A 25,637-nucleotide genomic window follows, 5' to 3' on the forward strand; every position below is an offset into this window, starting at 1 on the left:
ATCATAGAGGAGTGAACTATACATCTAGAGAGGCGATCTTTGTCCCAAATTTATATTAGGTTTGAGCATGACCATTTCGAACTCGTTCTGAGCTAAGATCAGCAAAAGTCTTGTCTCACTATCTTGTGCAAGGCTGTATATTGCTCTAGTGAAAATCAGAACCTCGCCACGGTCTTTGGCATTTGAATCGCGGGTAAGCAAGTAGATCCTCGTTGAATCCCCTACCCCTCGCCTCTGATCGAAGAAACATAAGCTGATACCAAGAATGAACTGGTTCGGCTTCATGGATTGCTATTCAATGATCTTCCTTTAAGAGCTTATAGTTCTTATAGTTCACAGCTGGATGTGAAGTAAGATCTCACACAATTTGCATTAGAGATCTCATATCATTAAAATGCTTAGTATTTGAATTTGAATATACAATAGGGTACCCTCGTAGACAAGTGGAATATAGATTGATGACTGTAGTAATTGTTTTGTGGAGGGTTGTGGAGGAGAATGAGATAGCATGGAGTGAAGTCTAAACCCACAGCTACCCCTGTCAAATATCTTGGCGCTCGCGTCCAAACGCGACGTACAGCAGCATTAAAGTAGCAAATTGGTAAATCCCACTAATACCACAACCACCATCTCACCTTACCTACTTTCCGCCATTTCAAGGATTGAAAATTAATACTTCAATCAAAAGTCTAGCATCGCACAACCAAATTCCAGGTTGCCTGCTGGCTCTCCCTCCATCCCACTACTCCCCACAATCAATATGGCGGACACACTGCACAATGCTCCTATCGTTTTAGATAATGGTTCCGGTACGATTCGAGCTGGGTTTGCTGGTGACGATCTGCCAAAATGCTACTTTCCCTCATTCGTTGGGAGGCCAAAACATTTGCGAGTCCTGGCGGGTGCTTTGGAAGGAGATGTGTTTATTGGATCACGAGCGCAAGAATTAAGAGGACTGCTGAAGATTAAATATCCACTGGAACATGGCATAGTCACAGATTGGGATGATATGGAAAGGATATGGGAATATGTTTATGGAGAAGGTCTCAAGACCTTGAGCGAAGAGGTAAGTTTTTTGGTTCAGGTCTAAAGTGGAGTTGTTTGCTATTGCTTCATATCTGGCAAGTTAAGCAGTAGTAGGTAGATCACTAACACTACTCATGCAGCATCCCGTTTTATTAACAGAACCACCTCTCAACCCCCGAAGTAATCGAGATACGGCTGCCCAAATACTTTTTGAAACCTTCAACGTCCCTGCTCTATACACTTCAATTCAAGCTGTCCTTTCACTGTACGCATCGGGGCGAACGACTGGAATAGTGCTCGATGCCGGAGATGGAGTCTCACATGCAGTCCCAGTATACGAAGGTTTCGCCATGCCAAGCTCAATACGAAGGATAGATGTGGCTGGACGAGATGTTACAGAATATATGCAAACTTTATTACGGAAAGCTGGTTACGTTTTTCATACTAGCGCAGAGAAGGAGGTTGTGAGAATGATCAAGGAAAAAGTAAGCTATGTTGCAGGAGATCCAAAGCGTGAAGAAAAGGAATGGTCTGGTGCAAAGCTGGGAGATGGGAAAGTTGTTGAATATGCATTACCTGATGGTAACAAGATTAAAGTAAGGAATCTACCATCGATGCATAGTTGTGGCGCTGACTATTTCACAGATTGGAGCAGAAAGATTTAGAGCACCTGAGATTCTGTTTGATCCCGAGATTATTGGTTTGGAATACCCAGGTATCCATCAAATTGTGGTGGATGCAATCAATCGCACAGACTTGGACCTCAGAAAGTCTCTATTTGGAAACATTGTTTTGTCCGGTGGTAGCACCTTGACTAAGGGTTTTGGAGACAGGTTACTTCACGAAGTACAACGATTAGCAGTTAAGGATATGAGAATTAAGATCTTCGCTCCACCAGAGAGAAAATACTCAACCTGGATTGGTGGTAGTATCTTGGCTGGTCTGAGCACATTCAGAAAGGTATGTTTCGAGATCTCTCAAGTCTTCTGGCGTAAGATTACTAACCCATATTACAGATGTGGGTAAGCATTGATGACTGGCATGAGAATCCCGATATCATTCATACGAAATTTACATAACACACTCCTGACTCTATCCGCGCTTTTGGCACTCCCAACTCCCCGTCCATCGGCCATCCATCGTCCGAATCCAAATAATAATCGAGTCAAGCCGAACATCCGCTTCCTCGGTCCAAAACTCCACGCAAAATCTTCTTCTCCCACATCTTCAACTTTAGCGTGGTTTAATCTGCATATGACCTACCATGCATTCGGCGGCGTAGGCAATTTTGTTTGCAGGTCTGGAGCTTGGACTTGTTGCTTATATTTATGGATGTACAGCTATGCTACCTGTATGAGAAAAGATAGACTAAATTCATGATACCCATTACTGAAATGTTTATTTTATTATGCCATGATTTGCAATGTGAATTATGATAATATGATCATCTTATGAATCAATGGCACAGTCGGCACTAGAAGAGACATCCACAAACGCTTCATTTTTGGGGGGTATCTAAACTTTTATATTACTCGCTTTAGCTCTGAGTACTGGTTTTTTTACAGAAGTTGCGAGTTTATGTCAAACAACTCATTTAGTTATACATTTCAGAAGATCTGGTTTTCATCCAACTCTTCCGATTCCTTTTCAACTTCCTGAACTGCTTCCTCAACAGTCTTTCGAGTTGTTTGTCTCATGAACGCATCGCATAACATGCCGGTTGCTACACTAACATTCAAACTATCGAGTCTGCCACGGTTACCTGCACCCTTGATTGAAAGATGCACATCAGCATGATCTCTCAAAGCTTTGCGCAGACCCTCGCCTTCGCCTCCAACCATCAAGATACAAGGATCATCTCGTAGGGGATCTTGAAGGTCGTGGGTCCAGACGAATTCTTGAGAGGTGGGAGGCCACATGTGCCGCGAGTCTGCTTTTCGAGGAGCAGGCGGTGCGACTGCTGCGTACACTTTCCAGCCAGCGGCTTGGGAATCTTTAACGAATCCTCCGGGTTTGTTTACGGAGAAGATCTCGATGTTTTCGGCGGCGCCGGCGGAGGCTTTAAAGACGACGGGGGTGAAGGAAGCGCTGTTGCGGGTGGAAATCGCGACAGCTGTTACGCCCATGAATAGTGCTGTGCGCAGGATGGCGCCGAGGTTTTGGGGATCTTCTATGCTGTCTAGGAGAAGAATGAGGGGTTTACGACCAGTGGAATCTTTGGCGACTTTGATTATGGTGTCATTGCCGTTGACTTCAATTTCTTCGCGGGATTGGTGGTCAGGGGTAAGTTTAATGGCGAAGCTATCATCCTGGTCGATTATTGAGCCGAGACTTATGAGTGGGAGCCGAGGGAGAGGGGAGACTTCAAGTATGTATCCATTGTGTGGACGGCCTTGACTCATCTTGTCTAGGGTTCGTAGCCAGTCGTGCCCTCTTACTATAGCAACTTCGACCCCTTTCTTTTGAGCTAACTTGGCTATAGCACCGTCCCGCTCTGCATTTTGGCGATCTTCACCCTTGAGAATGTAAAGTTTGTAGAGCTTTCTGCTTCTTTTGCGTCGCGCGTTCAAGGCGGCTTCAACGACAGATGTTCCATAAAGGAATTCAGAAGCTGGTGTCGTGTATGGGATGGTGATAGGCATCTTTTGGGCAAAAGTGGAACTTATTTTGGGCGGCGAAAAACTAGAATGGGATTCCGAGGAAGGTTCAGAGGAGGGAAATTCTGCAGGGCTTTCAGATCTGGTGGCTTTCGTGGCTAGTCGTTCTTCGCGGGAAGGATATTTTGAAGGGTATGTATGGCCCTTGCTCCATTTTGTTGAGCTATCACGCCCTGCTCCGAAGGATTTGTTCGCTCTCTCAAGGTTTGAGTAAGATTTTGGCTCATCCTGAGAATTATTGTCACGAGATTTGCGCTCATAATTTTTCTCGTCGAAACGGCGTCTTTCTGGAAGTTCTTGAGATCTGTTGAAAGATCTCTTTTCAGAACCAGAGCTTTCGTCCCGGGCGTCGAAAGAACCATAAGATTTCTTCTCGTAACCAGATTTGCTAGCCCGTGATTCGTTGTACCTGTCAGAAGATTCTCCTCCATAAGAAGTTTTGGCTTGAAATTTCTGTGACCTTTCAGGTTTTCCCTCCTTGTAGTATTCCCTACCCTGACGATTTCCGAAGGGAGAAGGTGTCTTATACTCTGACTTCAACGCATCGTCCCGATCACTGCCCTTGAATCGTGTACGCATAGATTTACTCTTGCTTCCGAAATCATCACCGGAGCCCCTATCCTGCCGGGGCTTTGAATATGAATTTGAACCAGGAATCTGAAACCCTCGGCCACCACCATCATCGTCTCGACTGGGACGTCCTTTATCCTTCCCTCTAAACCCAATTCCTTTGGACTTTCGAAGCCCGCGGTTTATGCCAGAATTGATCGAAGCATATCTTACAAAGCAAGAAGATGAATATAATGGTTGAAGAATATAACTTACTCTTTGAGAAGCTTTTGCTCCCGTTAAAATTATTGTACTCATTGCATTGATAGTGCCATGATGATATTTCCACATCATTTTTGGTATTAGAAGAAAATTGAGCTAAGAAATTTTGATAGCGGAACATACCGAAGCCGACCAAAAGTACGGGTCTCGGGGTTTTAATCCTGGTGTTCATCGACGCGTTGCGTTTTATCAGATTCACTTAAGTTTATCTTCAATTTGTGAACTCAAGATTGGTCAACATCAGTGAATGTAGGCATCTCTTTAGATTTCCTTTCTCTTTCGCGCACATTTCTTTTCTTTTGAATTAGCCGTATTTCCTTTTTCTTTCCGTACGCTACAACAAACTTTACTACAAGACTATACCGCGTCAAACGACCGGTTAACAGTTTAAAACTACCAAATTTACAAAGACCTTTTTGAAAGTTAAATTGCAAGCAATATTTGATCACCAAAATTTTGTTTACTACTTTTAATATTAGGTACTTATCTTCTTTTACTCTATCCTGTATATTCTAACTCAATTTGACCAGGAACTTCTTCATAAAAAACCCCACAAGTGCGCCAGTTCGTCTTAAACAGGCAAACGAATTCTGCAAGTCTACGAGCAATATGGCTCGACTCAGCCGTGTTGCTGATAGTGACGATTCGGAAATCAATTCGGTCGAGTCATTAAATCCTCGAAATCCTCGTAAGCCCACTACAAAACCAAATCGAAATCCCGTTTCTGCATTGGCGCATCGAAGTGGAGAGTCTGTCCAAGATTCGATTGAAACAAATGACAACGTAGATGAGGACGGAGATGAGATTGCAATGGATGGCCAAGATGAAGCGGAGGAAGAAGTGGAAGACACAGATGAAGACGCAGATAACACAATCGTCGTCATGGTTCCGGGACCTAGGAACCCCGACGAATACGTTCCATATCAAGACGACACAGTATATTCGGTGCTCGAGGAGTTAAACGGTCCAGATGGCGAGACATTGTATCGAGTAGAATACGAAGATGAGAGACAGGAGAACGTAAGTTGGGATTTTTTGCTTCAGATAAACACCCAGCTCTCGAAAGATACTGTGATACCACCCTATTACCAAATTGTACTTCCAGCATCCACCAGAATGTTTGGCTTTTCCAATATTTACACACAACTTAAGTGGTCATCCCACCCTGAAGCATTTGACCTTCTTTTAGAAGGAGGTCAAATTAAGTGGCCCAATTTTTGCCACAAATTTTGCTACACAACTTCTACCCTTCACATCGTTGACTTCAACTTTGACTCCACGGAACTTGACAGGTTTGATGACTTCACTCTTGCCTATTATTGCTAGTTTCGGCAAAACTTCAAGTAGTTCTTGTAGTTCAGTTTGCCATGCCCATCTTTGGGCTTCAGTTAATCACAATAAATTACTTTTATTGAGATCAACTTCGATTTATCAGGCATCTGTCTACCTGTTCATCTCCTTTGCTTGAGTCAAACATCAATTCTTCAATCATTTCCAATATCAATGGAGACATCTGTGCTTCCCGTTGTGGGTGGCAGCAGTAACCTGCGCGTATGTATATTGATGAATAATTTCTTCATATTATCTCATAAGTCTTCATACAAAAAGGTATCACTTTCAAGGTCAAACTCTGACTAAACCAAATCACAGATCACGTTCAATAGATTACTTTACCTTCCAAATGGCAACAATGCTTTGAACGAGTTCAATAGCAGAGAAGCCTCGGAGTTGATTACGGTTGACAATCCATCAAATTCCAGTCGGAGCATGTCTTCTAGAGCTGGCAAACGTACTCGCCGACAGCTAACTGACAACAACTTTGTCGACATCAGCAGCATTCAGCTGAGCTCTGACGATGACAGGCTCCCGAAGAATGGAAAGAAAAAGCGTCGTCTTGTGAATAACATGTCAACTGTTGAAATTGAAAAAGCACGCCGAAGTACTCGTGCTGGTAGTCGACAGTCTTCGCGACCTATCTTCGATGATGATGAGGAGGACGAGGAGGACTCGCAATCGGGACCTATTCTTTCAAATAGCCATGGATCTCGAAAATCAGGACGTACAGCAACAAGATCTGCTGCTCCCAGAAAAGCAAATACTCTCGCCAATTACATAGAAGATGAAGAGGAGGAGGACGAGCTTGCTGGTGATTTGCAAGTCGAATCTGAAGGAAGCGAAATTGCATATGCTAAACCCAAGAGACGACGCGCGAGTAGCGCTCGAGCCTCGAAGCCTGACAAGCGTGAACGGCCACAAGCCTATGGTATCAAATCTGATTATAGTTCCAAGTTACCAAAAGAGCTCCCGTCTCGCATATCAAGGCGCGGAAACAAAACTGGCAAGAACATGGAAGAAGTTGACATCGATGAAGAGGTTTATGCTGATGAAGTAGCTGGAAAAGCCGCACCTAAAGTCATAAGCATTCGAGAGATCTATCGACCGGTATCCGCGAAGTCTTCCTTTGCTTTGGTTCATGATCAAGACTGCGATGTTTGCGGTGGAACCGGCAAGAATTCTAATAAAGGACGAAGTGAACTCATTTACTGCCAAGGATGCTCCTCGTCAATACATAGAATTTGTTTAGGATATCGATCAGGTCGTGAGCATATGGTCACTAAAGTTGGCCACGAACATTTCGTCATGCAGTGTCGACGCTGTATCGGTCTGTCCGTCAAGAAATATCCTCTCGCCCCTCAACTTGGTGCTTGTAGTAGCTGTAATGAGCCTGGAGCATCTTGTGCTGCATTCTCCGTAAAGAAAACCGCGAAGCAGGAAGAGAAGTTGAGGGAGGAAAATGATGGCGATGACCCAATCACCAATGTTCGTGAAGATCTTGTCAACAATCCAGATATCGTTTTGTTCCGATGCCGAGGATGCCAGCGTGGATTCCACTTTGAGCATCTACCATCACGTTCTAAGAAATCGGTCACTCCAAAGAATACGGAAGAGACGCGCTTCAAAAGAATACAAGAATACACTAAGGATTGGCAGTGCAAAGAGTGTTATCAGTCTACCGCTAAAATGCAAACTTTAGTTGCATGGAGACTATTAGACCACAAGTCTTATAAGAAAGGCAGTGTATTCGATGATTATCGCGAAGATGAGAAGGAATATCTCATCAAGTGGGAGAATAAGTCTTATTTTCAATGCTCTTGGATGCCTGGCGCCTGGGTTTGGGGTGTTGCGCCAGCTACAATGCGGAAAGCTTTCATTCGTAGAGATGAGGGTGCCAATTTGTTACCAAAATGGACCAGTGAAGAGGCGATTTCGGAGGAATACCTACGAATGGAGATTATTTTTGATGTCGAATATGACATGTCTTTCAGACCAAAGTCCGAGGAACACGACAAGGCTCATATCAACGACGTTGTCCAGGTTCTAGTCAAATTTAGAGGATTGACCTACGATGAATCTGTTTGGGAGGAACCTCCATCCCCAGATGAAGCTGATCGCTGGAGTGACTTTGTCTCAGCTTACAACGAATACGTTATGGGCAAGTACTTCAAGCAATCGTCTGCAAGCGCTGTAAAGGAGCGTATTGATGCATTTCGTTCTCTAAACTTCGAGAAGAAGGTTGTACTGAAGAAACAGCCTGATTCGTTGATCGGTGGCGAGATGATGAAACATCAAATGGAAGGCCTGAACTGGCTACTGTTCAACTTCCATCGACAAAAGAACGTTATTTTGGCTGATGAGATGGGTCTTGGCAAGACAATTCAAATCGTCGCCTTGATCGCGTCACTTGTGAAGGATAAACCAAAGGTAAGTGCTAAACAATTTTCGACTGGACCTACTAATATTTTGGCAGTGTTCCCCTTTTCTTGTTGTTACACCAAACTCGACTTGTCCCAATTGGCGTCGAGAAATCAAAAAATGGGCACCTGGCCTTCGGGTCGTTGCATACTATGGTGCTAGGTCTGCTCGCGAAATGGCCATGAAGTATGAAATGTATCCTAATGAGTGCTCTGATCTTCGTGCTGATATCGTGGTAACTTCATATGAGGCACCAGTCGACGACTCCAGCAAAGGCTTCTTCAAAAGAGTCAAATGGGCTGGCATGATCGTAGACGAGGGCCAACGACTGAAGAATGATGAGAATCTTCTCTATGGTGCTTTGAAAGCCTTGAAAATACCATTCCAAGTTCTCCTTTCTGGTACACCATTGCAGAATAACAAGCGAGAGCTTTTTAACCTTCTACAGTTCTTAGATAACTCTATTGACGCCGCGAAGTTGGACGAAAAGTATGCTGAGCTAACAAAAGACAATCTGCCCGAACTTCATGAGCTCATTCGACCATTCTTTCTCAGGCGTACCAAGTTACAAGTGTTGAAGTTCTTGCCTCCTATGTCACAGACAATCATACCAGTTTCCATGAGCTCTCTACAGAAACAGCTTTACAAGTCAATCTTAGCAAAGAATCCAGAGCTGATCAAATCAATCATCGGAAAATCAGAAAGGGCCCTCCGCCCCACAGAAAGAGGAAATCTGAACAATATTTTGATACAACTGCGTAAATGTCTTTGTCATCCTTTCTTGTACAGTTCTGCTATCGAGGAGACTTCACTGAGTCATGAAGCCCTTCATCGAAATCTAATCGATGCCTCCTCTAAGTTTCAATTATTGGAAATCATGCTCCCGAAGCTGCAAGCTCGAGGACACAGAGTTCTGATCTTCAGTCAATTTTTAAAGCAACTTGATCTCGTTGAAGACTTTTTGAATGGTCTTCAACTTCCTTTTAAGCGTCTAGACGGTACCGTCAGTACGCTTGAGAAGCAAAAGCGCATCGATGCATTCAATGCACCCAACTCAGAACTTTTTGCGTTTCTCCTTTCTACCAGAGCTGGTGGTGTCGGAATTAATTTGGCGACTGCAGATACCGTTATAATCATGGATCCTGACTTCAATCCTCACCAAGATATTCAAGCTCTCTCTCGAGCTCATCGCATCGGTCAAAAGAAAAAGGTACTTGTCTTCCAACTAGTGACTAAAGATAGTGCAGAAGAACAAATCGTACAAGTTGGTCGTAAAAAGATGGCTCTCGATCAAGCTCTTATCGAAAGTATAGATGTGAAGGACGATGCAGGGGACAATCTTGAGGCAATTCTTAGACACGGCGCTGAAGCGGTTCTTCTTGACGACAATAGCAAAAATATTTACTACGATCCAGCATCAGTTGACGAACTCCTCGATCGATCTCAGGTCGAGAATACTACTAATGACGATGGCACCGCAGAATCTCAATTCTCACATGCTCGTGTGTGGATCAAAGACAAGGGAGATTTGGTAGAAGATTTCGGAGACACAGAAGACGAACCGGCTGCTCCAAAAGCGCTATTATGGGATGCTATATTAAAACAGCGTGCGGCAGATGCAGCCCTTGAAGCTGCTAAGAATATGCAAACATTTGGCCGTGGAAAGCGCGCCCGACAGGTGAGTCACATGCCAGTCGATTTAAGATAGTTGACAAGTCATTTACTAACTACTTAGACCGTTGACTACGAAAAGTCACATCCTGAGCTAATGGATTTAGACGATCCCGAAGGCTCGCCACGAAAAGATGGTCGCCGGACTCGAAAATCTGATAGCGATGACGAGTTTGGCGGAAATGCTGCGAGGGAGTCCGAAGCTGAGTCCGACGCAGATGAAGTCGCCAATGCCCGAGAACTGGAAACAGAACAATCAAGCGTCAAAGGTACGAAATCTAAAAAGCGTATAAACGCACGCCCACTTTCCAATGAATCAAAACGCAAAATGAACACTCAAGGAGGTGCTAAACCACGTCTCCAATCACTCACTCTCACGTTGCCATCCCCTAAACAAACTGGTAAGCAGGAACATGGCTCTAAGACTCAGCCAGATAGCTCTGTGATGAAAAGGCCAGACAGCTCTGCACTTGAATCAATAACAGTTAGCAACAAGAATCTTTCCGTGAAATCAATTCGTGGTAAAGATAGGAAGCATAACAGGGATATCTAATCGTCATTGTGTTCATTGACTATAGATGGTCGTCAAAAAGTGGCTCATTCGCGCATTTCACGGGTCGTTAAGAAGCGAGCTTTGGTGAAAGAGTATCGAGACAATCCTGCCGGTCAAGTCAGTGTTTCAGATGGAACCACTTAAGTGTTCATGCGTTCTAGCTGAAGGCAAGATACCACATAGAAGGGATTGCTTGATTCTGCAATGCCATCTCCGGATTCTGTCAAGGAACAGAATTTTCCAAGCCACTATTTTTAACTTTCCACTTCTTCTCGTGGTTCCTTTGCAGTGATCAATAATTTGGGTTATCAATCCCGCTAACGATCAGCAGATGACAACTATATTGAAGACCAAGGACCGGCGATCGCACTTCAGAAGATGCACACAGACCATGAAAATTGGCACCAAGTGATCACTAACAACCAGCGCGTCTTTTTTAACACTCGACAGATACAAGACTGGCTTGATATCGGCCACAATCTCCTCGAAATTTGTAAGAACAATATACAAGGATTGGTAGCGCCGAATCAAAATGAGCTCGATATCGAGGATCAATTTAAGTCTCTGCAAGAGCTTATTCGATATGATCTCGATCAACCACTATGGTGGTATAGTCAAGAAGAAGCAAAGGCTCGGCAATTTTGGCAAGAACTCTCTCCACAATTGACGGAAGGAAAACACCAATTGCACCAAGACACCGCACAATGGGTAAAAGCGAGAAATCAATTAGTACCACCACAGGATAATCGTGCTTTAGACTACTCACGGCAGCTACAGGAATACCAACGACGATCAGAAGAATGGCTTGATCAGGGTAGCAACCTCATCGAACGTCACAATGAACTCAAACAATACTGCGAACCAGAGTCACAGAGGCGGGAAGATCCAACATCGCAATATGCTGTACTTTGTAGCGAAATACAAAAGTTACGACTGGCTTGCGATAGTGAAAGAAAGAGACTTGAGGGGCTGGTTCGACCATCAGGGGACAATCCAGGGAAGTATAGCCAAGAAAATCGTCAAATTGAAAGAATGTCTACGGCTCCAGATCCACAGAAATCAGCCATCCAGCATCATGGACAACAAGAACCTCTTAACGGCGAGATGAGGAAGCGAGCACCCTATAAGAAACGCAAAACAGCCGAAAGCGAGGCAGTCGACACCTCTATCAGAGACCAACTCGTAGAAGCCGGGACTCCCTTTGTCAAAGAGCTCGAAAATGATTTTGCATATCTAGACGAAAATCCACTAAGTCTTCCAATTCATGACAATAATGAAAGTTACTACGAAAAACTCAAGGATTACGTGCAACGAATTGAAAAGCGGGTACAGAGATTACAGCACTATCAAGAAGCTTTCGACCAACAATTTCGAATTTATAGACCGCGTGACGCAGAAAGAGCCAGACGTGACTTGGCTTACAAGAAACGCAAAATAGCTGAGAAAAAGTCGGGTGTCAAGTATTTTCCCATTGAGGACCACGCAGCACACATACAAAAGCTTGATCAACAGTTACGAGAAATCACAGAAAGTCAGCTACAATCTTTGAATTATGCCGTCGGACTGTTGAAAGCAGAGGAACGTAATCGATCGGAGCAAAGCTTCCACAAAGCACCATATCCAGAAACTGCGCCAGGATTCACGGGACCATTCTATCACGGAACGCTTTCTAGGATACCAGCAGAGGATCTTCATAGAATGTCTATGCCAGTTAGCGATCTACATTATCCGCCATCACATGCCAAAGAATCGTCTATAATGCCTACACCACTTGCCGCACCATCTGGTCATACAAGAGATCCTATCCAATTTGATTCAGAGTTTAGCGTTTCAAACAGATCAAGTCCAACTAGTCGATTTATTCCAGCCATAGAGATCCCCGTGAAACGTAAACGAGGTCGCCCTCCTGGATCTACTTCACATCAGCGGGCTTCCTTATCAGCAATGCCACCAATCCTTCCAAGTCCGTCTCGACCTCCGGTTCAGTCTTGTCCAGACTGTAGTTTTGTTTACTCGAAGTTGATACCTGCATGTCCCCACCATGCTCCTACCGCAAAGATTCGTCTAATGCTCGACAATTTGAAAGGTATCAAAGACGGTTTTCAGCAAGTGGCAGCTGCAAACAAGTTGTTGAAAGAAGCATTGGCATCAAAATCTGCTGCTCAATCATCCCTTCGAAAATAAAAAGATCTTGGACAATTCTCCCTCTATCGATCGTCAAAAGTAGATGGTCTCTATTTCCACTCGGTTACATACGACTGTTTGGGTTGACAATGCCCTTCTTCATCACATACCATAATCAACCACGACGCTTGTCATTTATGCGTCATTCGACAAAATTGCTTATTCTTCGCATTAGAAATTATGATAACGGCCAGGAGGAATTAAACATCTGAACTTTCTTTAACTTTCCTTAAGATATTCCATAAGGTTCTGGAGATAGACTGAGCAATCAGATGGTGTTTAGAGGCATTCTAGATAATGGTGGTGGAATTTATGCATGACTTATTCAGGTCTTGCGCAAAACTTTTTCCTTCAAAAATTCCCTTGCGGCTTTGGAAAAGAAGAGATAATTTGAGAAGAGGAAACTGACTCGAGCATCAAATAGACGGTTGTGCAAAACCAACCAACATAGATACAGAAAGAAAATAGAATATAAATATTCAATAACATATCAAAACTGCAGCGTACTACAAGTGCAATTTTAATGGTGATCATAATGTGGACATCTACTGCTGGTAGATGGGCAAGTGCAGTCATGATGGATGTGATGAGATGTCAAGGAATGAATATGTTTCCCGAGGGGAATACTCATCAATGTATAGAATATCCTACTCGGGATGTTTTAAAAAATAGACTGCGGACCAGAGGCTTTCAATTGCTGGTTCTAGTTTTGTTGCCCTTACAATTTGCCATTCTGAACATATGTTTGATACTAGCTTGCTCTCAACTATGAGAGCACATAGTTTTCGGATTGCAGTCCGGATTCCCGGAAACCATGGCCCCGCTTGGGGTATGTGAAGAAGTCTTCACCATTTTCTAGATGCTAATGGTAGATGAGCTTTTCTCGCAGAAACTGAATACGGAACATTCATTGATGACCTAGTCTGCTGATCCTAACTCTGCTGCAGAATCACACGCTATTGTTGCTAGCTCGCCTCGTTGCTAATCAACACAGTATGCTATTAAAACCCTAATGTAATTAATAAACGGTATCATTACCCAGTATCGCGATCTTTCCTATCTATCTTACAAACCATCCCTTCCCCTATGCTAACTTTTCGAGATCTACCTGTTCGGTTCCTCAACTTCCGGATGATCTTAACGCCTTCGTGGAAATGCATTGAAATATCCATCAGCCTTCCTCATCAAAACCCGAAGAGTCAAATTAAAACCGCAGAAGACCCCTAATGCAAGTATTAAGCCAGAACAAATTCCATCCCCCCAGATAACAAATCGCCAATTTACTCAACCATCTCAATATCATCTCCAGCATCATTCATACTATTGGCAGTCTGCTTTTCGCCCTCGTCTCTTGAAATCCCGCCACTTCCATGGTCTCTGGTAGAATTACAGGTATTATCGAAATAGAGATTGCCAGCATCAGATCTCTCAACCCGAGCCTTTTTGTTCTCTCTCTCGTGATTCTCTCCATCTGTATAATTACCATATACACCCCGGGTTTCTCCATCAGCGAAAGCAGACCCACCATTTGCGCTCGCGGTGCTTTCACGACCGACTCCCTCGAAGCTAGATAATCCACCAGCCGCAGCATTGTGTGGAGCAAGAGTCCAAGGACTTGGGAAGTAAGGAGGAGGACGACTCGAACCAACTTGATTGAGATGGCCAGCCCAGAAACTAGTGTTAGCATCAACGGGCATGGAAGGATAACGCGGACGATAGAGATCATGTCTTCTTGGTGGTACCTTTGCTGGAATTGGCGCTCTGTGCTTGGGAGATCCGAGATCCATGACGCTTTTGGTGCGTGCAGAGCTCGATCCGTGACTGGAGCTCGATTTGTCGAGATGGTATTTGGTGTGGGTGCCGGTGAAAGGAGGATTGAAATTGAATTGGGAGTGGGGGGTGGCGGGACGATCAGGCTCGGCGCTGTTGAAAGCATGGGTGTTGTCGTCTCTGAACAAAGCTCCGTCGTTGCGGGACTTGGGCGAGGTATATGCGTCTTGGTTGGTGTTGTTGCCACTTGCACGTGTAGGGTCGGAGAAAGAGCGTGGATTGTTGGAGGACCATGGGACTGTATCTCCAGGGTCGACTTCAACCCTACGAATTGTGTTAGTTTGTGATCGCAGTGTGCATAGGAGAATGAGATAATATACTTAGACTCTGGCTTCCAGTCATCATCATCAGAGAATTCATCATCGCTGCGAGGATCGGAAATGTCATAAAGAACATTGTTGACAGTCTTTCGACCCGGAGCTAGTTGTTCCTTCTCAGCCACCTTTTCCTCTACCTTAACCCTGGGCGGTCTATTATTCTTAGTCTCCTCTTGCCACTCTCTGATCTGAGACTCTCTCTCCTTATGACTGTCATTATTATCAGCCTCAAGATTCATCATCCTATCACATAACTAGTTAGTCACAGTCAAAACATTACGATTCAAGTTTTGCTGGTAATTTTAGAATTAAAAAGTGCATTTGGGAAACAAACCTATCTTCACCAGCACTGATATTGGCCTCCATACTATCAGCTCTCTGACGAGTTTTGCCCCGATTCTTACGTTCCCAGCGCTCCCAACGTTTCTTGGGATCATTGGGATCGCGTTCAAATTCGTAGTAGTTACGTGTGCGGTGGGATCCATGTCGGAAAATGCGGCCGTCTTCGAGTTTACTACCTGATTTGAGGAAGCATGTGTTGGGGCTTGTTCTGCGGGAGACATATCGATTAGATCTTCTTTGGGAGAGAAAGCAGAAAGCTGAGAGTGCCAGATGAAAGACTAATGAATTCGGGGTGAATGGCAAATCCGAAGTCATGTCTGAGATGGAAGTGCATGCAAGCTGTATGCTCCGAAGGTTGACCAAGAAAAAAAGCAATTTCATGAAATCTGGACATCCAGACCAACCAAAAGACCAAGAAAAGTAAAACTGCAGACTCGTCTTACCTTATTGTATGAAGACCATGAACTTCCTTAGGACATGGATTCCTATCTTCTTGCTTGAGAGTGTGTTGGATATGATCAAAACAGATAGTTTTGATCATGATTTTGCAATTGCAAGCAGTGTAGGTGATGAGAGTATCTACACACATCTTGATAGAGGTGTAGATTGTTGGATGCGACAAGTCTTATGTTTGAGTAGTGAAATAAAATTGGGTCCTGAAGTTCGAATCGGGATGAATAAGAAGTGATGCGATGGGTTTTCGAAAGTCGGGTTTTAAGCTGAGATGGACAAAAAAGTAAACAACAGAGTTGTTGAAAGACTTTTTTCTATATTGAAAGCTCCAGCTTAGATTCAAAGATAGATAATAAAAAAAAGCTTTCTTAATATGTGATTATTGTTTGTATCTAGTATGGATGAAGTTGAGAATCTTGCAAGACAAACTCGAAAGAAGCTTTGTTACAAGAATTGGAGTTCGAGAATAGAAAGTTCTTTTTGTGGCAGAAGACATTGCAAAGGAACTTTCTGGAACTACGAGTATCTATAGCGGCACGATTGTCTATTCACTGGGCTAAAGTAAAGGTTTTTTGTCTATTCTATCTTATCAGATGATAGCAGAGAAGTTTGTATATTGGAATTGGTGAATGAGGTTGTTAAATTTTGGATGAGAGGTTGATGACAGTGGACATTGACTTCAAAGGATTAGAGCATTGTGTTGCTCTTTATGTTACTTAGCAATGTCATTCATGTTTTGGAAAAGCATAGTAGAAGTCTTAGAGTACCAGTTTTTTCCAGAGGACTGTAGCGTGATATGATTCCACTGGCTGCGAATAATGCAATTCGACAACATAGCCACTTCACGGCTCACATATATAGCTTACAGCAAATACAGTCACAATAACTAGATCTATACCAAGCATATTTACATCAATCAGAATCAGAAATTGCTGTTGCCGAGTCCACAGATCAAGTGTATGTTGTGCGCTTTGAATTTAGAATGACAAGAAGTATTTGTCCTATGTCCCTGCTAACTACTGAATGTCTTCCTAAGAGGTGGCGATATCCATGCAAAGAAACTACTTCAACAAACACCTGCTCGCAAATTACTAATCAACGTCCATACCCTTCCTCAATCAGACGTCAAATCAATAGCTCTCTCGATATTGCTCCCTGCCATGATTAAGTCATTTTGCTGGACTACCGCTGGCAGCTCTGTATTGGACGACTGAAGTTGTTGTTGAGTTCCGAAAAAGCCTGAAGCTATGTTATTAAGTTTGAAGGATCCATGATGTTCTGTTCCGCCGCGTACTTGCAGACGGGAGAAGTTAAGGTGGGTGGGAGAAAACTTACCTCTGCTTTCTGGTCGGCTGCCGCCTTCCGTCTTCATATAAGCATTCTTCCCTGATCCATAATCTGCAAGTCCTTGGTTATCGCTCATATTGCTCGGAATTTGGTTGTCAACATCAATTCTTCCTCCAACAAGCCTGCCTACCATCCCCTCTTTTTTGCCATTGCCTGTGTTACCGACTTGTTGTCTTTGTTCCTCAAGTTTTCTACCATCTTGCTTTCGAAGCCATTCTTCTCGAGCAGAACTTTATAGTTGATTAGCGAACATCCAAAGCATCTATTCGAAGAATGACTAGTTGCCTACGTATTTTTCGCTTGACGCGGAAGTCTCGGCTTTCTAATATTCTCCTCCTTGGCATGCGGGCCAACTTCGTTGCTCAACTTCGACTGATTCATACCTAACGTGTATCTATTAAGCTCTGCATGATTCTTCTTTAGTCAGATTGGACAAAAGATACGCACCTGATGGTAGATACTCTGACAGATCCTCATCACTGTTGGCTTGTTCTTGACCATTGGTCAATGTGCTATTCCTGGTGCCTGAGCCAGTTGATTGACGTTGTTTGTATTCATCGCTGACGATGTATGCAGCAAGCTTTCTTCTGCGAAAATCTTGTTTCGATTCATTTGGCAGTTTCGGGAACGAGCGGTGGAAAGTATCGGGGATTCTATTCCAAGTGTCAGCTTTTTTTCAATCGAATTTAGCGAAAACGTTACAATATATGAGTATCTCCTCGTCGATTAGTCTTAGTACGTTTGCCCTGAGCTTCAAAGTCAATGTCAATCCATGCTTTGCGTCCAGAGCTTTCGGCCTGAGGCTTATTGTTGCTAGAAATCTCATCTTTCAAGGTCATTAGATCAGTATACTGGGAATTGGCCTTTCGCTTGTCTTGGTCTCGTTTGTTATCGACTTTTAGTGTGGCAGCGTCAGCCTTCTCAAGACCCATGGCATCTTCCATACTCGGAATGAGTCCAGAATAATACAAATCCCTCAATCTCTGGTTACGTGCCTGTTCGCTCTCAACAGCTAGCTTATTTTCGCCAGACTTTCTCTTCTTGGCAGATGTGCGTGGGGAATGATCAAAGTATTGGACGTCTCTCTTTCGCTTTTGTTGTACTTCAATATCGGCTTCGTCATAAGCATCCGTAACATCTCCCATTGCCCGATCTCCGAGTGAAGTGCTGATCATTTCCTGTTGGTTGTTTGTAACTTCTGTACGACCAGTGTGATTCGAAAGGTCAGTACCGCCATCAACCCGGTTTTGCTTATTGAATGATTTGCGATCATTGAGCTTCTTCTGCTTCTCTGCTTCACGAACTCGTTTCTCTTCTCGAGTTTTTGCTGAACGTTCAAGATTCCTGAGCTGCTCGCCAAATCTTTAAATCGTTAGTTAAAGCAAGAATAGTGCAACGAGGGATGTTTTTGTTCCTACTTTCGATTAACACTTCTTAGTATTTTTTCTTGAATTTGCCTAAAAGAATATATCAGCATTTACAGTTTTCTGAGTCAAGAAGGCAATTTGTACCGGTGCTCCTCTTCATTATATTCAATGTCCTCAGCATAATTTTCTACGCCTTCACTGACAACGCATGTTCTGATTTGATCGAGGAGTTTCTGTAAGCGGCGATCTACCAATTTTGCTACAATAATCCAACTATCACGGGCTACATTTTGTTGCGGAAAAGGGACATCCTGCACAAATCTCTCCTTCATGTCTTGATCATGTAGCATTTTTGCCATCAGTATGGTCTTCCGCTTCTCTTTGAGTAGATAAGGTAATTCGGATTTTGGCAGGAGGCGAGAGGTATTCGCAGGTGAAGTTTTATTTTGAGGAAGAGACCTATCTTCAACAGATCTCTCCTCAACACCATTTTCCTCATCGATTTTCTCTTGACGTGGCTGCTTGACTACATTATCGCTCACTTGTGGGCTCCTTGTGGCCTCTTTGTTAGGAGTAGTAATGGTTCCATAAAACTTACTAAACCTCTTATCAACCTTGGCTTTTTCTATCATCCACATCTCATGTGCGGTATCTTGCTGAGAAAGCGTGAAGTCTTGTAGAAAAGCGTCAAGCTGACTGAAATCATGGAGAATATCTCGCGTGTTTCTGTTGCCTGGTATATTGGATTGCTCTTCAATTTCTTGGAGCTTTCTGATTGCCTTTCTTTGGAAATTTTCCTGTGAATGACTTGGTTCTTGTACAAAGACATCGGGTTGTCTTCGAGTCTGTACATCATCCTGAGTTTTCTGTTCCCGCTCAAGAGCTTGGCGGTTCGACTGCTCTGCAATATCTTGATGCTGCTTAGCTCTTCTTTCGGCATCTGGCTCGCTTTCATTGGGATTCGAATATGGATGAAATTCAAAGTTTGCACGTTTTGCTTGAGATCTTTGCACTTGGCGTGGCTCAAGAGGTGTCAGACCTCCTCTGCGTAGAGGGTCCGAAGCAATATGTGGAGCTGCTTGCGGCTCTCCTACAATTGTGATTGAAGCTTGCTGCGAAGTTCCAAAGAAATCTTTAGATGTAGAGTTCGATGCCTCATAAAGATCTGTCATTTGGACCTTATCTGGGGACTGTTCTGAAGCAGTGTAGTTGTTAAATACGAAGTTCCTATCATCAGACTCCGGTAAAGTACTGTTGTACTCTTGAGAAACGACATATTCTGATACTCCATTCCAGGGGTTACCGAAAGTCTCGTTGGTAGATGGGTTACCATCCTCTCTGCTAGGAATCCGTGCAGTGACATGCTGGAAACAATCCTGAACAGACAGACCAGATTTATCCACTTGGTCCTTCGATCTCTTTTCTCGGAGGACCACTCGTTGTTTGTAGGTACTACGTAAGAAGTTGTTTCTCTTCTGATCATTTCCCTCCTCGCGCTGGTCTTGCGAGCTTTCACTTGCAGCACCAGGAGCTGAAGAAGTTTCCAGGAAATCGGGGATTTGAAGTCTTGCTTGACTTGCGTCCTGATCGTGAATATTATTCTCGCGGGTGGTGATAGCAGCAGCCGGATCCGTCGAACTTTGTTGGTAATTTCCCGGCGGTATTCCAAGATTATTCTTTTCCTGTTCCTGTTTCTCCTTCAGAATTCGAGCCAACTGCCAAACAGGTAACACCTTCGGTCCAAGCGGAATGGATGAACGCATTATCTTAGCTGCACTTGATTGTACTCCCGATTGAACTCCTTGGCTATTTTTCCTCTCTCTATGCGGCCGCTCTGCCTCGCGAACCGGCATAGCCTTTGGACCGGTTGGAAGTATCGGTGGGGTTGGCACAGTGGCAGTCAATGATGACAGCACGCTTTGTTGATTCTGACGATCGACGCCCATTACCAACTGTCTCCCATGTTCAGCCAGGTTGATATGTGGAACCGAAGCTTTCCTCTGATATTGTGGCTGACCAACGCTTGGTGGACGAGACGGCAAATGCTGATGACCATCTACAGTGGCTTCTTTCTGGTCTTTAAATTGCCTCCACTCAACTACAGCAGCACCAATACTGCCAACATGATGGTTTGTCGAGTCAGGCCGTGGAGGGAGCTTCTGACCTTTCGGTCTTGTCAAACTGTGCTCGGTGGAAAACATTTCGCTTTTCTCCAGTTGAACCTCTTCGTAAGTTTGACTCTCCTCGGGAAGCTGAATTCCTCCTGGTGTCATCGGATCTTGAACATGACTGGGCTTTCGAGTCTTGCGGCTCTGCCACGTAACCATTCCCTTCTCTGCCAACGTGACCCAATCCTTGTCTCTCCAATCTACCTGCTTATTGTCTCCATCCCACTCGCTATCATTCCATACTTGCACACTTGGGTTATAATCATCCGGAACATTGCGATTGCCTCCTCTAAGTAACATATCCACATTGGTGCAGTTCTCCCATTCTCTGCCGCGAAATTCAAATTTTACTGCAGATCCGGGATTCATGCTACAGTTGACACTTCCGACAAAGTCACCTCCCCACATTCTGTTGCAAACAGTGTTGAAGGCCCGCGGATTGATTTTGCAATTACATCTCGAACCTCCGATGTTGATGTGCTCGGATTTCAAGTTTGGACATTTCAATGCCGAAAGAACTCGATCTTGTGGAGAAGTAAGTTCATTGTTGTTGGATGATTTGGTGGAGCAAATTAAGAAGTGAGTGTATTGACCCCAACACTCATCGTAAGTGGTGATCCTGAACATACACATCTTGATGATGGTGTACTCCAGTCGTGGCTGCTGTGTTTGTTTCGTTTGTTGTGGAGGAATAAACAAATCCTGACGAGAAGTTTACTTCATGTTTATTTCAGCCTCGCGATCTGAATGGCGCTAAGCAGAATGAGAATCGAACCTGGTATAGAGTGAATTTCAATTATGGTCGGCTATAAGCGGAGTGAAGAATGAAGTGAAGTTTCGAAGAAGTGAAGTCAAGAAATTATCACCTGACTATTTGGCGGCAGGTAAATAAATAATTCTTACTCGAGAGTCATCTAAAACCATCCCGAAAACGCTATGAAGGCAAATTCTGGAGGGCTATCTTGAAAGTAGACTCTTGAGTGATCTTTGGATTTTCACGTTTGTATCAGTTGGACGTAGGTTCCTAAGCTCGTTTTCTTGAGAAGTCAACTTCAACTTCTTCGTCCTGCAGCAGCTTCCTAAACGAATTACATTTTTCTGCATATCATGCTGAAACTCTCAACACCAAGCAACAATTCATACATAAAGCACTTTATGAACCATTGATCTTATCATGCAAATCAGCTTCCAAAACGGGTATCACTATCACTCCATGATTCCAACTGCATCAATATATCACCAACACACAACAGCTTCACCAACAATATGTGTCAGCAAAATGATACCTCTTCATCATCTCCCAACCAGAGCCACTCTCCCAATACTCAACATTGATACTGCCCCCAAGACATCCTTCCCTCTCATCCCAACTCTCTCCAACTGTCAACACTTACTCCCAACGTACTCAATTGCAAACACGCGGACCAATATCACAATGCATATATGGGTAAGAGTATCATATTCAACACTAGCTACAGCCACTTTCCATTGCAACATCTCAAATTCAAGTTTCGCTCCTCAAAGCACCAATCACTGATCCGCTCTAACAATCCAACCCTATTCGAGAATACCTATTGGCTATCTCCTTTTTCTTCTGAGATGATTTCTCCTGTAAGAAATGAGTGATCTATTTTGATCTTTCGCTATGTTGAATGTGTCCTTATCTGAACTAAGTTACGATTGTTTGACGCTTCTTGGACGCAGTTTCGGTGTTGCCATTCTTCTCTACGATGGAAGCAGTGGCTCTGTCGTTGCTATCTGCCATCTACTAATTTGCCCTCGGCTTCTTCCCTGCCGCTCTGTCGTCAATTTTATGACTCCCTGAACCGCGCGATCCACCAGCGCTTCCACCAGAGTTTTGTTTAGGCTTATTACCCGTAGGATCAAGATGTGACCGCCCACTTTGCCCGTATCTCTCTGGTCCGTCGCCTCCATTTCTACCAGAAGCACCGCCGGAATGGGTGGTGCTAGAATTATTGGCAGATCTTCTCTCCATCTTGACTACGACAGAGACTTGTTATAATGCTGAGTATATGAAGATAGATGATCAAGTTATAATGATACAGAATACTGAAATCTGTTGTATTGTTGAATATTGTATAGATAACCCACCGATGGGGAAAACGACCCATTATATAGGAAATCCAACATCATAATGGGCCTACATGTAAAATCCCCAAAAATCTACTTTCTTGTATATCAGCAATAAAACAGCTGATTTACACGTACATCTGCGAAACGAAGACTGCAGAAGAGCATGTTCCGGCCGTCGATGGGTACTACCGGCTTGAACAAAATGTTGATGAATGCGTAAAGACAGGACTTGGATCGGGAATGGCGGGAAACGTTCCAAGACAGGTGTATATTCATATTTCCATTATGCCAAATCAATGCTTTGAGAATGCATACGGACTTCAAGCACAAGCTCGATCTTCCGTGCGAGCTTTTGATCGAACCATTGTTTTTCGCTTTATCACAGCTTAAAAGGAACAATAAGGCCTCCCTACTAGCAGGCCAAGTATGACAATCTTTTGTAGTTGAGCTCTAGACGTTGAACAGTGTTTCGTATACATCAAGTCACGAGGCAGAAAACGCATGTGAAGTGCCAAAAGACAAAGATCATAAAATCACTTACCTCAATCACAAGTTCACAAAAAACACGCACGCATCAAACATCAAATATAAAAAGAACGCAAAGATCATTGCCACCTATTTACCCATCCATTAATACTCAGCCAGTGTAAAATAAAAAGAATGAACGCCTCAAGTGTATTGGTGCAATATCAGACCTCAGAAAACATCTCTTGATAGACTACGCCTATTGCTATTACACCTTACAAAAATGCGAAAGTCCATTCGTTCCCTATCCTCCAAGCCCTCCCTGCCCTACACAACCCGCTCTGACGCAAGGAGCAATAATGAGGACGAACGGACGTAACGCACGCAGCAAGCACCCTTATGATTCAGATCCATTCTTGACCGCACGCATGAAAAAGAAGATGAGAGGAAACAACAAAGATCTTGCGAGAAAAAAGACAGACACAGAGAAGAAACTAACGTGGCACAATTTGCGGAAGAAAAGAGACATATTTGTCCGTTCGTATGCCCTGAGATATTTGTGTCGATACCCAGATGTGTAGTAAGAAAGAAGTGTTCGGTATTGGTGCGAGAAACTTGAAGATATTGGTCCATGTATTATCAATCAAGAGGATGATAGATTAATATGCCGATGAAGAGCCATGCACTCCGTAAGAACAATTCCCTCTTGCTAGCATGAACCCGTCACCCAACCGAGCTACTTTCGCAGTAAAATAAAATCCGATCGCATTAGAGAAAGAGAAGAGTTGATAACAGTAGCTTTACAGGACAATGCACTTCTTCTTCTTCTCCTTCTTGGTCAAGAGTGCAGCACGTGTGGCATGTTCAAACACCTCACGGACACCCTCATTGGTCTTTGCTGAACACTCAAGAGACTTGTAAGCACCAATCTTATCAGCAACACGTTGAGCCTATTGATGGAATTGTTAGCATGATTCTTTCTTTGTTCAATTTCGTTCTCGGCCATGCAGCTGCCTTCAAACTGCGCCGTATCTTGATGTATCCTTACCTGATCTTCTGAGACCGGGGTTTGGTTGGTCTTGTGTAATTCCTCAATGGTTTTTGGGTCGTGGCGCAAATCCTTCTTGCATCCAACGAGGATGATTGGGAGGCCCGAGCAGAAATGGAGGACTTCAGAGATCCACTGTTCAGGCACGTGTCAGCAATCGTCTTATCATGATAATAGCAGATGGGATCATCTATTGAATCGTACCTTCTCCTGAACGTTATCAAGGGAATCGGGAGAGTCAACGGCGAAACAGATCAAGATAACATGCGAATCTGGGTATGATAGAGGTCTAAGACGATCGTAATCTTCTTGTCCAGCCGTATCCCATAGAGCCAACTCAACGTGCTTTCCATCGACCTCGACATCGGCGACATAGTTCTCGAAGACGGTTGGGACGTAGACCTATAGTAGAAGATGCATCAGTTATTGGATCCGATGATATAATGATATTCCATCAACAGCTTCGATGCCAGCCAGTATCAACAGATAGTTGACGCGATGGCCGCGTTGCATTTGATTCGCATATGATTTTCAGGAGTCGGTGTAAGGCTTACCTCTGGGAAGGTTCCCTTGGAGAAGACACTGGAAGAATTGTTAGTGGATGTAACTTTTATTGATTTTATCAACTAGAAAACCGTTGAAAGGTAGATGGGTACTTACATCAACAAGCAAGTCTTACCGCAAGCACCGTCTCCGACAATAACGAGCTTTCTTCTAATTTCCGCCATTTTGGCAAAGGTTGTGATAAGGGTTGTTAAAGAGAGCGACTGAGTGAAGTTGTTGATTAAATTGTTGTGTATGTAAACTGATCGTATGGGTCGTTGCAGATGAAAGTTCGTTAATTGGAAAGGTTGTTGAAGGTGGAAATGAGTTCAAGAAGGCAACCTCTGGAGAAACCTAATAGCTAGTCGGTTCCAATGTTATGGCCTTATGATTTGTGATTGTAATTGTAAGGCCGCCAACATTCAATTTGGTTACTATGGGAATCATCTAGCATAAATAAAAAAAATCTGGGCTATGGTCAACTGGGCTGATGCGGTGAATCAATCCATCTATGAAGGGATTGGATTGGATGGGAAACCGTCTAAGGAATATTTCAAAGGAATCTCGAATGGTTTACGATTCATATGATTGGATACATTGTTACTCATTCTTTTCTTTTCATGATGTCTACAGTACTAGAGTTCACACGGAGTGAGTGATTGACAGGATTCTTGTTCGGCTCTTGTGCGTGGGAAGGAGGCAGTATTCCATTAGCTGTCTCGGTGGCTCGGGTGGGTAGACAAGGGAGGGAGTATTCTGTTTTATTTGGATCATGAGTATCTATTTTCCAACCACACCGTCGGACCTCAGGAATACTTGTTGTTGCTGCAAGTAGATACTGGACATCTCTTGTCCTCATGCTACTGCGGTCTGCGGTCTGCGAGGGACCATCCCATCTAATATCTAATATCAATATCTATCAACACTAACTCTCCTCAATCATAACCCTAGCCATCAACTAAGGGGCTACCAAGGTTCATACATTAGT

At 43.7% G+C, this 25,637-nt stretch overlaps 8 protein-coding genes across 8 annotated transcripts; 3 read left to right on the plus strand and 5 right to left on the minus strand.

Moving 5' to 3' along the window:
* Window positions 1-760: 760 nt before the first annotated feature.
* Window positions 761-2,105, plus strand: Bfra_011075 (putative actin-like protein; the record flags this gene model as incomplete). The annotated part of the gene is made up of 4 exons (XM_037341404.1): window positions 761-1,066; window positions 1,167-1,622; window positions 1,672-1,986; window positions 2,043-2,105. The coding sequence occupies 4 exons, from the start codon at window positions 761-763 to the stop codon at window positions 2,103-2,105; spliced, it is 1,140 nt and encodes a 379-aa protein (XP_037188216.1).
* Window positions 2,106-2,633: 528 nt separating this feature from the next.
* On the minus strand, window positions 2,634-4,586 carry Bfra_011076 (putative 23s rrna (guanosine-2 -o-)-methyltransferase rlmb protein; the record flags this gene model as incomplete). The annotated part of the gene is made up of 1 exon (XM_037341405.1): window positions 2,634-4,586. One exon carries the CDS (start codon window positions 4,584-4,586, stop codon window positions 2,634-2,636), a length of 1,953 nt encoding a protein of 650 aa, XP_037188217.1.
* A 537-nt stretch (window positions 4,587-5,123) lies between these two features.
* On the plus strand, window positions 5,124-12,675 carry Bfra_011077 (putative snf2 family domain-containing protein; the record flags this gene model as incomplete). Its single annotated transcript, XM_037341406.1, has 6 exons — window positions 5,124-5,534; window positions 6,165-8,276; window positions 8,323-9,945; window positions 10,003-10,459; window positions 10,517-10,612; window positions 10,823-12,675. The coding sequence occupies 6 exons, from the start codon at window positions 5,124-5,126 to the stop codon at window positions 12,673-12,675; spliced, it is 6,552 nt and encodes a 2,183-aa protein (XP_037188218.1).
* A 741-nt stretch (window positions 12,676-13,416) lies between these two features.
* On the plus strand, window positions 13,417-13,660 carry Bfra_011078 (uncharacterized protein; the record flags this gene model as incomplete). Its single annotated transcript, XM_037341407.1, has 2 exons — window positions 13,417-13,504; window positions 13,623-13,660. 2 exons carry the CDS (start codon window positions 13,417-13,419, stop codon window positions 13,658-13,660), a joined length of 126 nt encoding a protein of 41 aa, XP_037188219.1.
* Window positions 13,661-13,955: 295 nt separating this feature from the next.
* Bfra_011079 (uncharacterized protein) lies at window positions 13,956-15,753 on the minus strand (the record flags this gene model as incomplete). The annotated part of the gene is made up of 4 exons (XM_037341408.1): window positions 13,956-14,769; window positions 14,826-15,065; window positions 15,157-15,372; window positions 15,608-15,753. 4 exons carry the CDS (start codon window positions 15,751-15,753, stop codon window positions 13,956-13,958), a joined length of 1,416 nt encoding a protein of 471 aa, XP_037188220.1.
* A 978-nt stretch (window positions 15,754-16,731) lies between these two features.
* On the minus strand, window positions 16,732-21,132 carry Bfra_011080 (uncharacterized protein; the record flags this gene model as incomplete). Its single annotated transcript, XM_037341409.1, has 6 exons — window positions 16,732-17,194; window positions 17,254-17,347; window positions 17,412-17,617; window positions 17,667-18,326; window positions 18,383-18,421; window positions 18,476-21,132. 6 exons carry the CDS (start codon window positions 21,130-21,132, stop codon window positions 16,732-16,734), a joined length of 4,119 nt encoding a protein of 1,372 aa, XP_037188221.1.
* Window positions 21,133-22,168: 1,036 nt separating this feature from the next.
* On the minus strand, window positions 22,169-22,495 carry Bfra_011081 (uncharacterized protein; the record flags this gene model as incomplete). The annotated part of the gene is given in 2 exon segments (XM_037341410.1): window positions 22,169-22,253; window positions 22,269-22,495. 2 exon segments carry the CDS (start codon window positions 22,493-22,495, stop codon window positions 22,169-22,171), a joined length of 312 nt encoding a protein of 103 aa, XP_037188222.1.
* A 726-nt stretch (window positions 22,496-23,221) lies between these two features.
* Bfra_011082 (putative rho gtpase rho1 protein) lies at window positions 23,222-24,927 on the minus strand. Its single transcript, XM_037341411.1, has 5 exons — window positions 24,767-24,927; window positions 24,661-24,688; window positions 24,311-24,508; window positions 24,107-24,241; window positions 23,222-24,008 (listed from the first exon to the last, which is right to left on the minus strand). Exons 1-5 carry the CDS (start codon window positions 24,832-24,834, stop codon window positions 23,859-23,861), a joined length of 579 nt encoding a protein of 192 aa, XP_037188223.1. The 5' UTR covers window positions 24,835-24,927; the 3' UTR covers window positions 23,222-23,858.
* Window positions 24,928-25,637: the final 710 nt, after the last annotated feature.

Source organism: Botrytis fragariae (genome assembly GCF_013461495.1).
Source record: "Botrytis fragariae strain BVB16 chromosome Unknown tig00000225, whole genome shotgun sequence".
Lineage (NCBI taxonomy): Eukaryota > Fungi > Ascomycota > Leotiomycetes > Helotiales > Sclerotiniaceae > Botrytis > Botrytis fragariae.

Excerpts from the sequence above, each read along its gene's own strand:
- Bfra_011082 (XM_037341411.1), bottom strand. The coding sequence starts at position 24,834 with ATGGCGGAAATTAGAAGAAAGCTCGTTATTGTCGGAGACGGTGCTTGC. Across the intron at positions 24,689-24,766 it reads GGTAAGACTTGCTTGTTGAT|TGTCTTCTCCAAGGGAACCT; the intron begins GTAAGTACCCAT and ends CAATTCTTCCAG. Across the intron at positions 24,009-24,106 it reads CCCCGGTCTCAGAAGATCAG|GCTCAACGTGTTGCTGATAA; the intron begins GTAAGGATACAT and ends TTCCATCAATAG.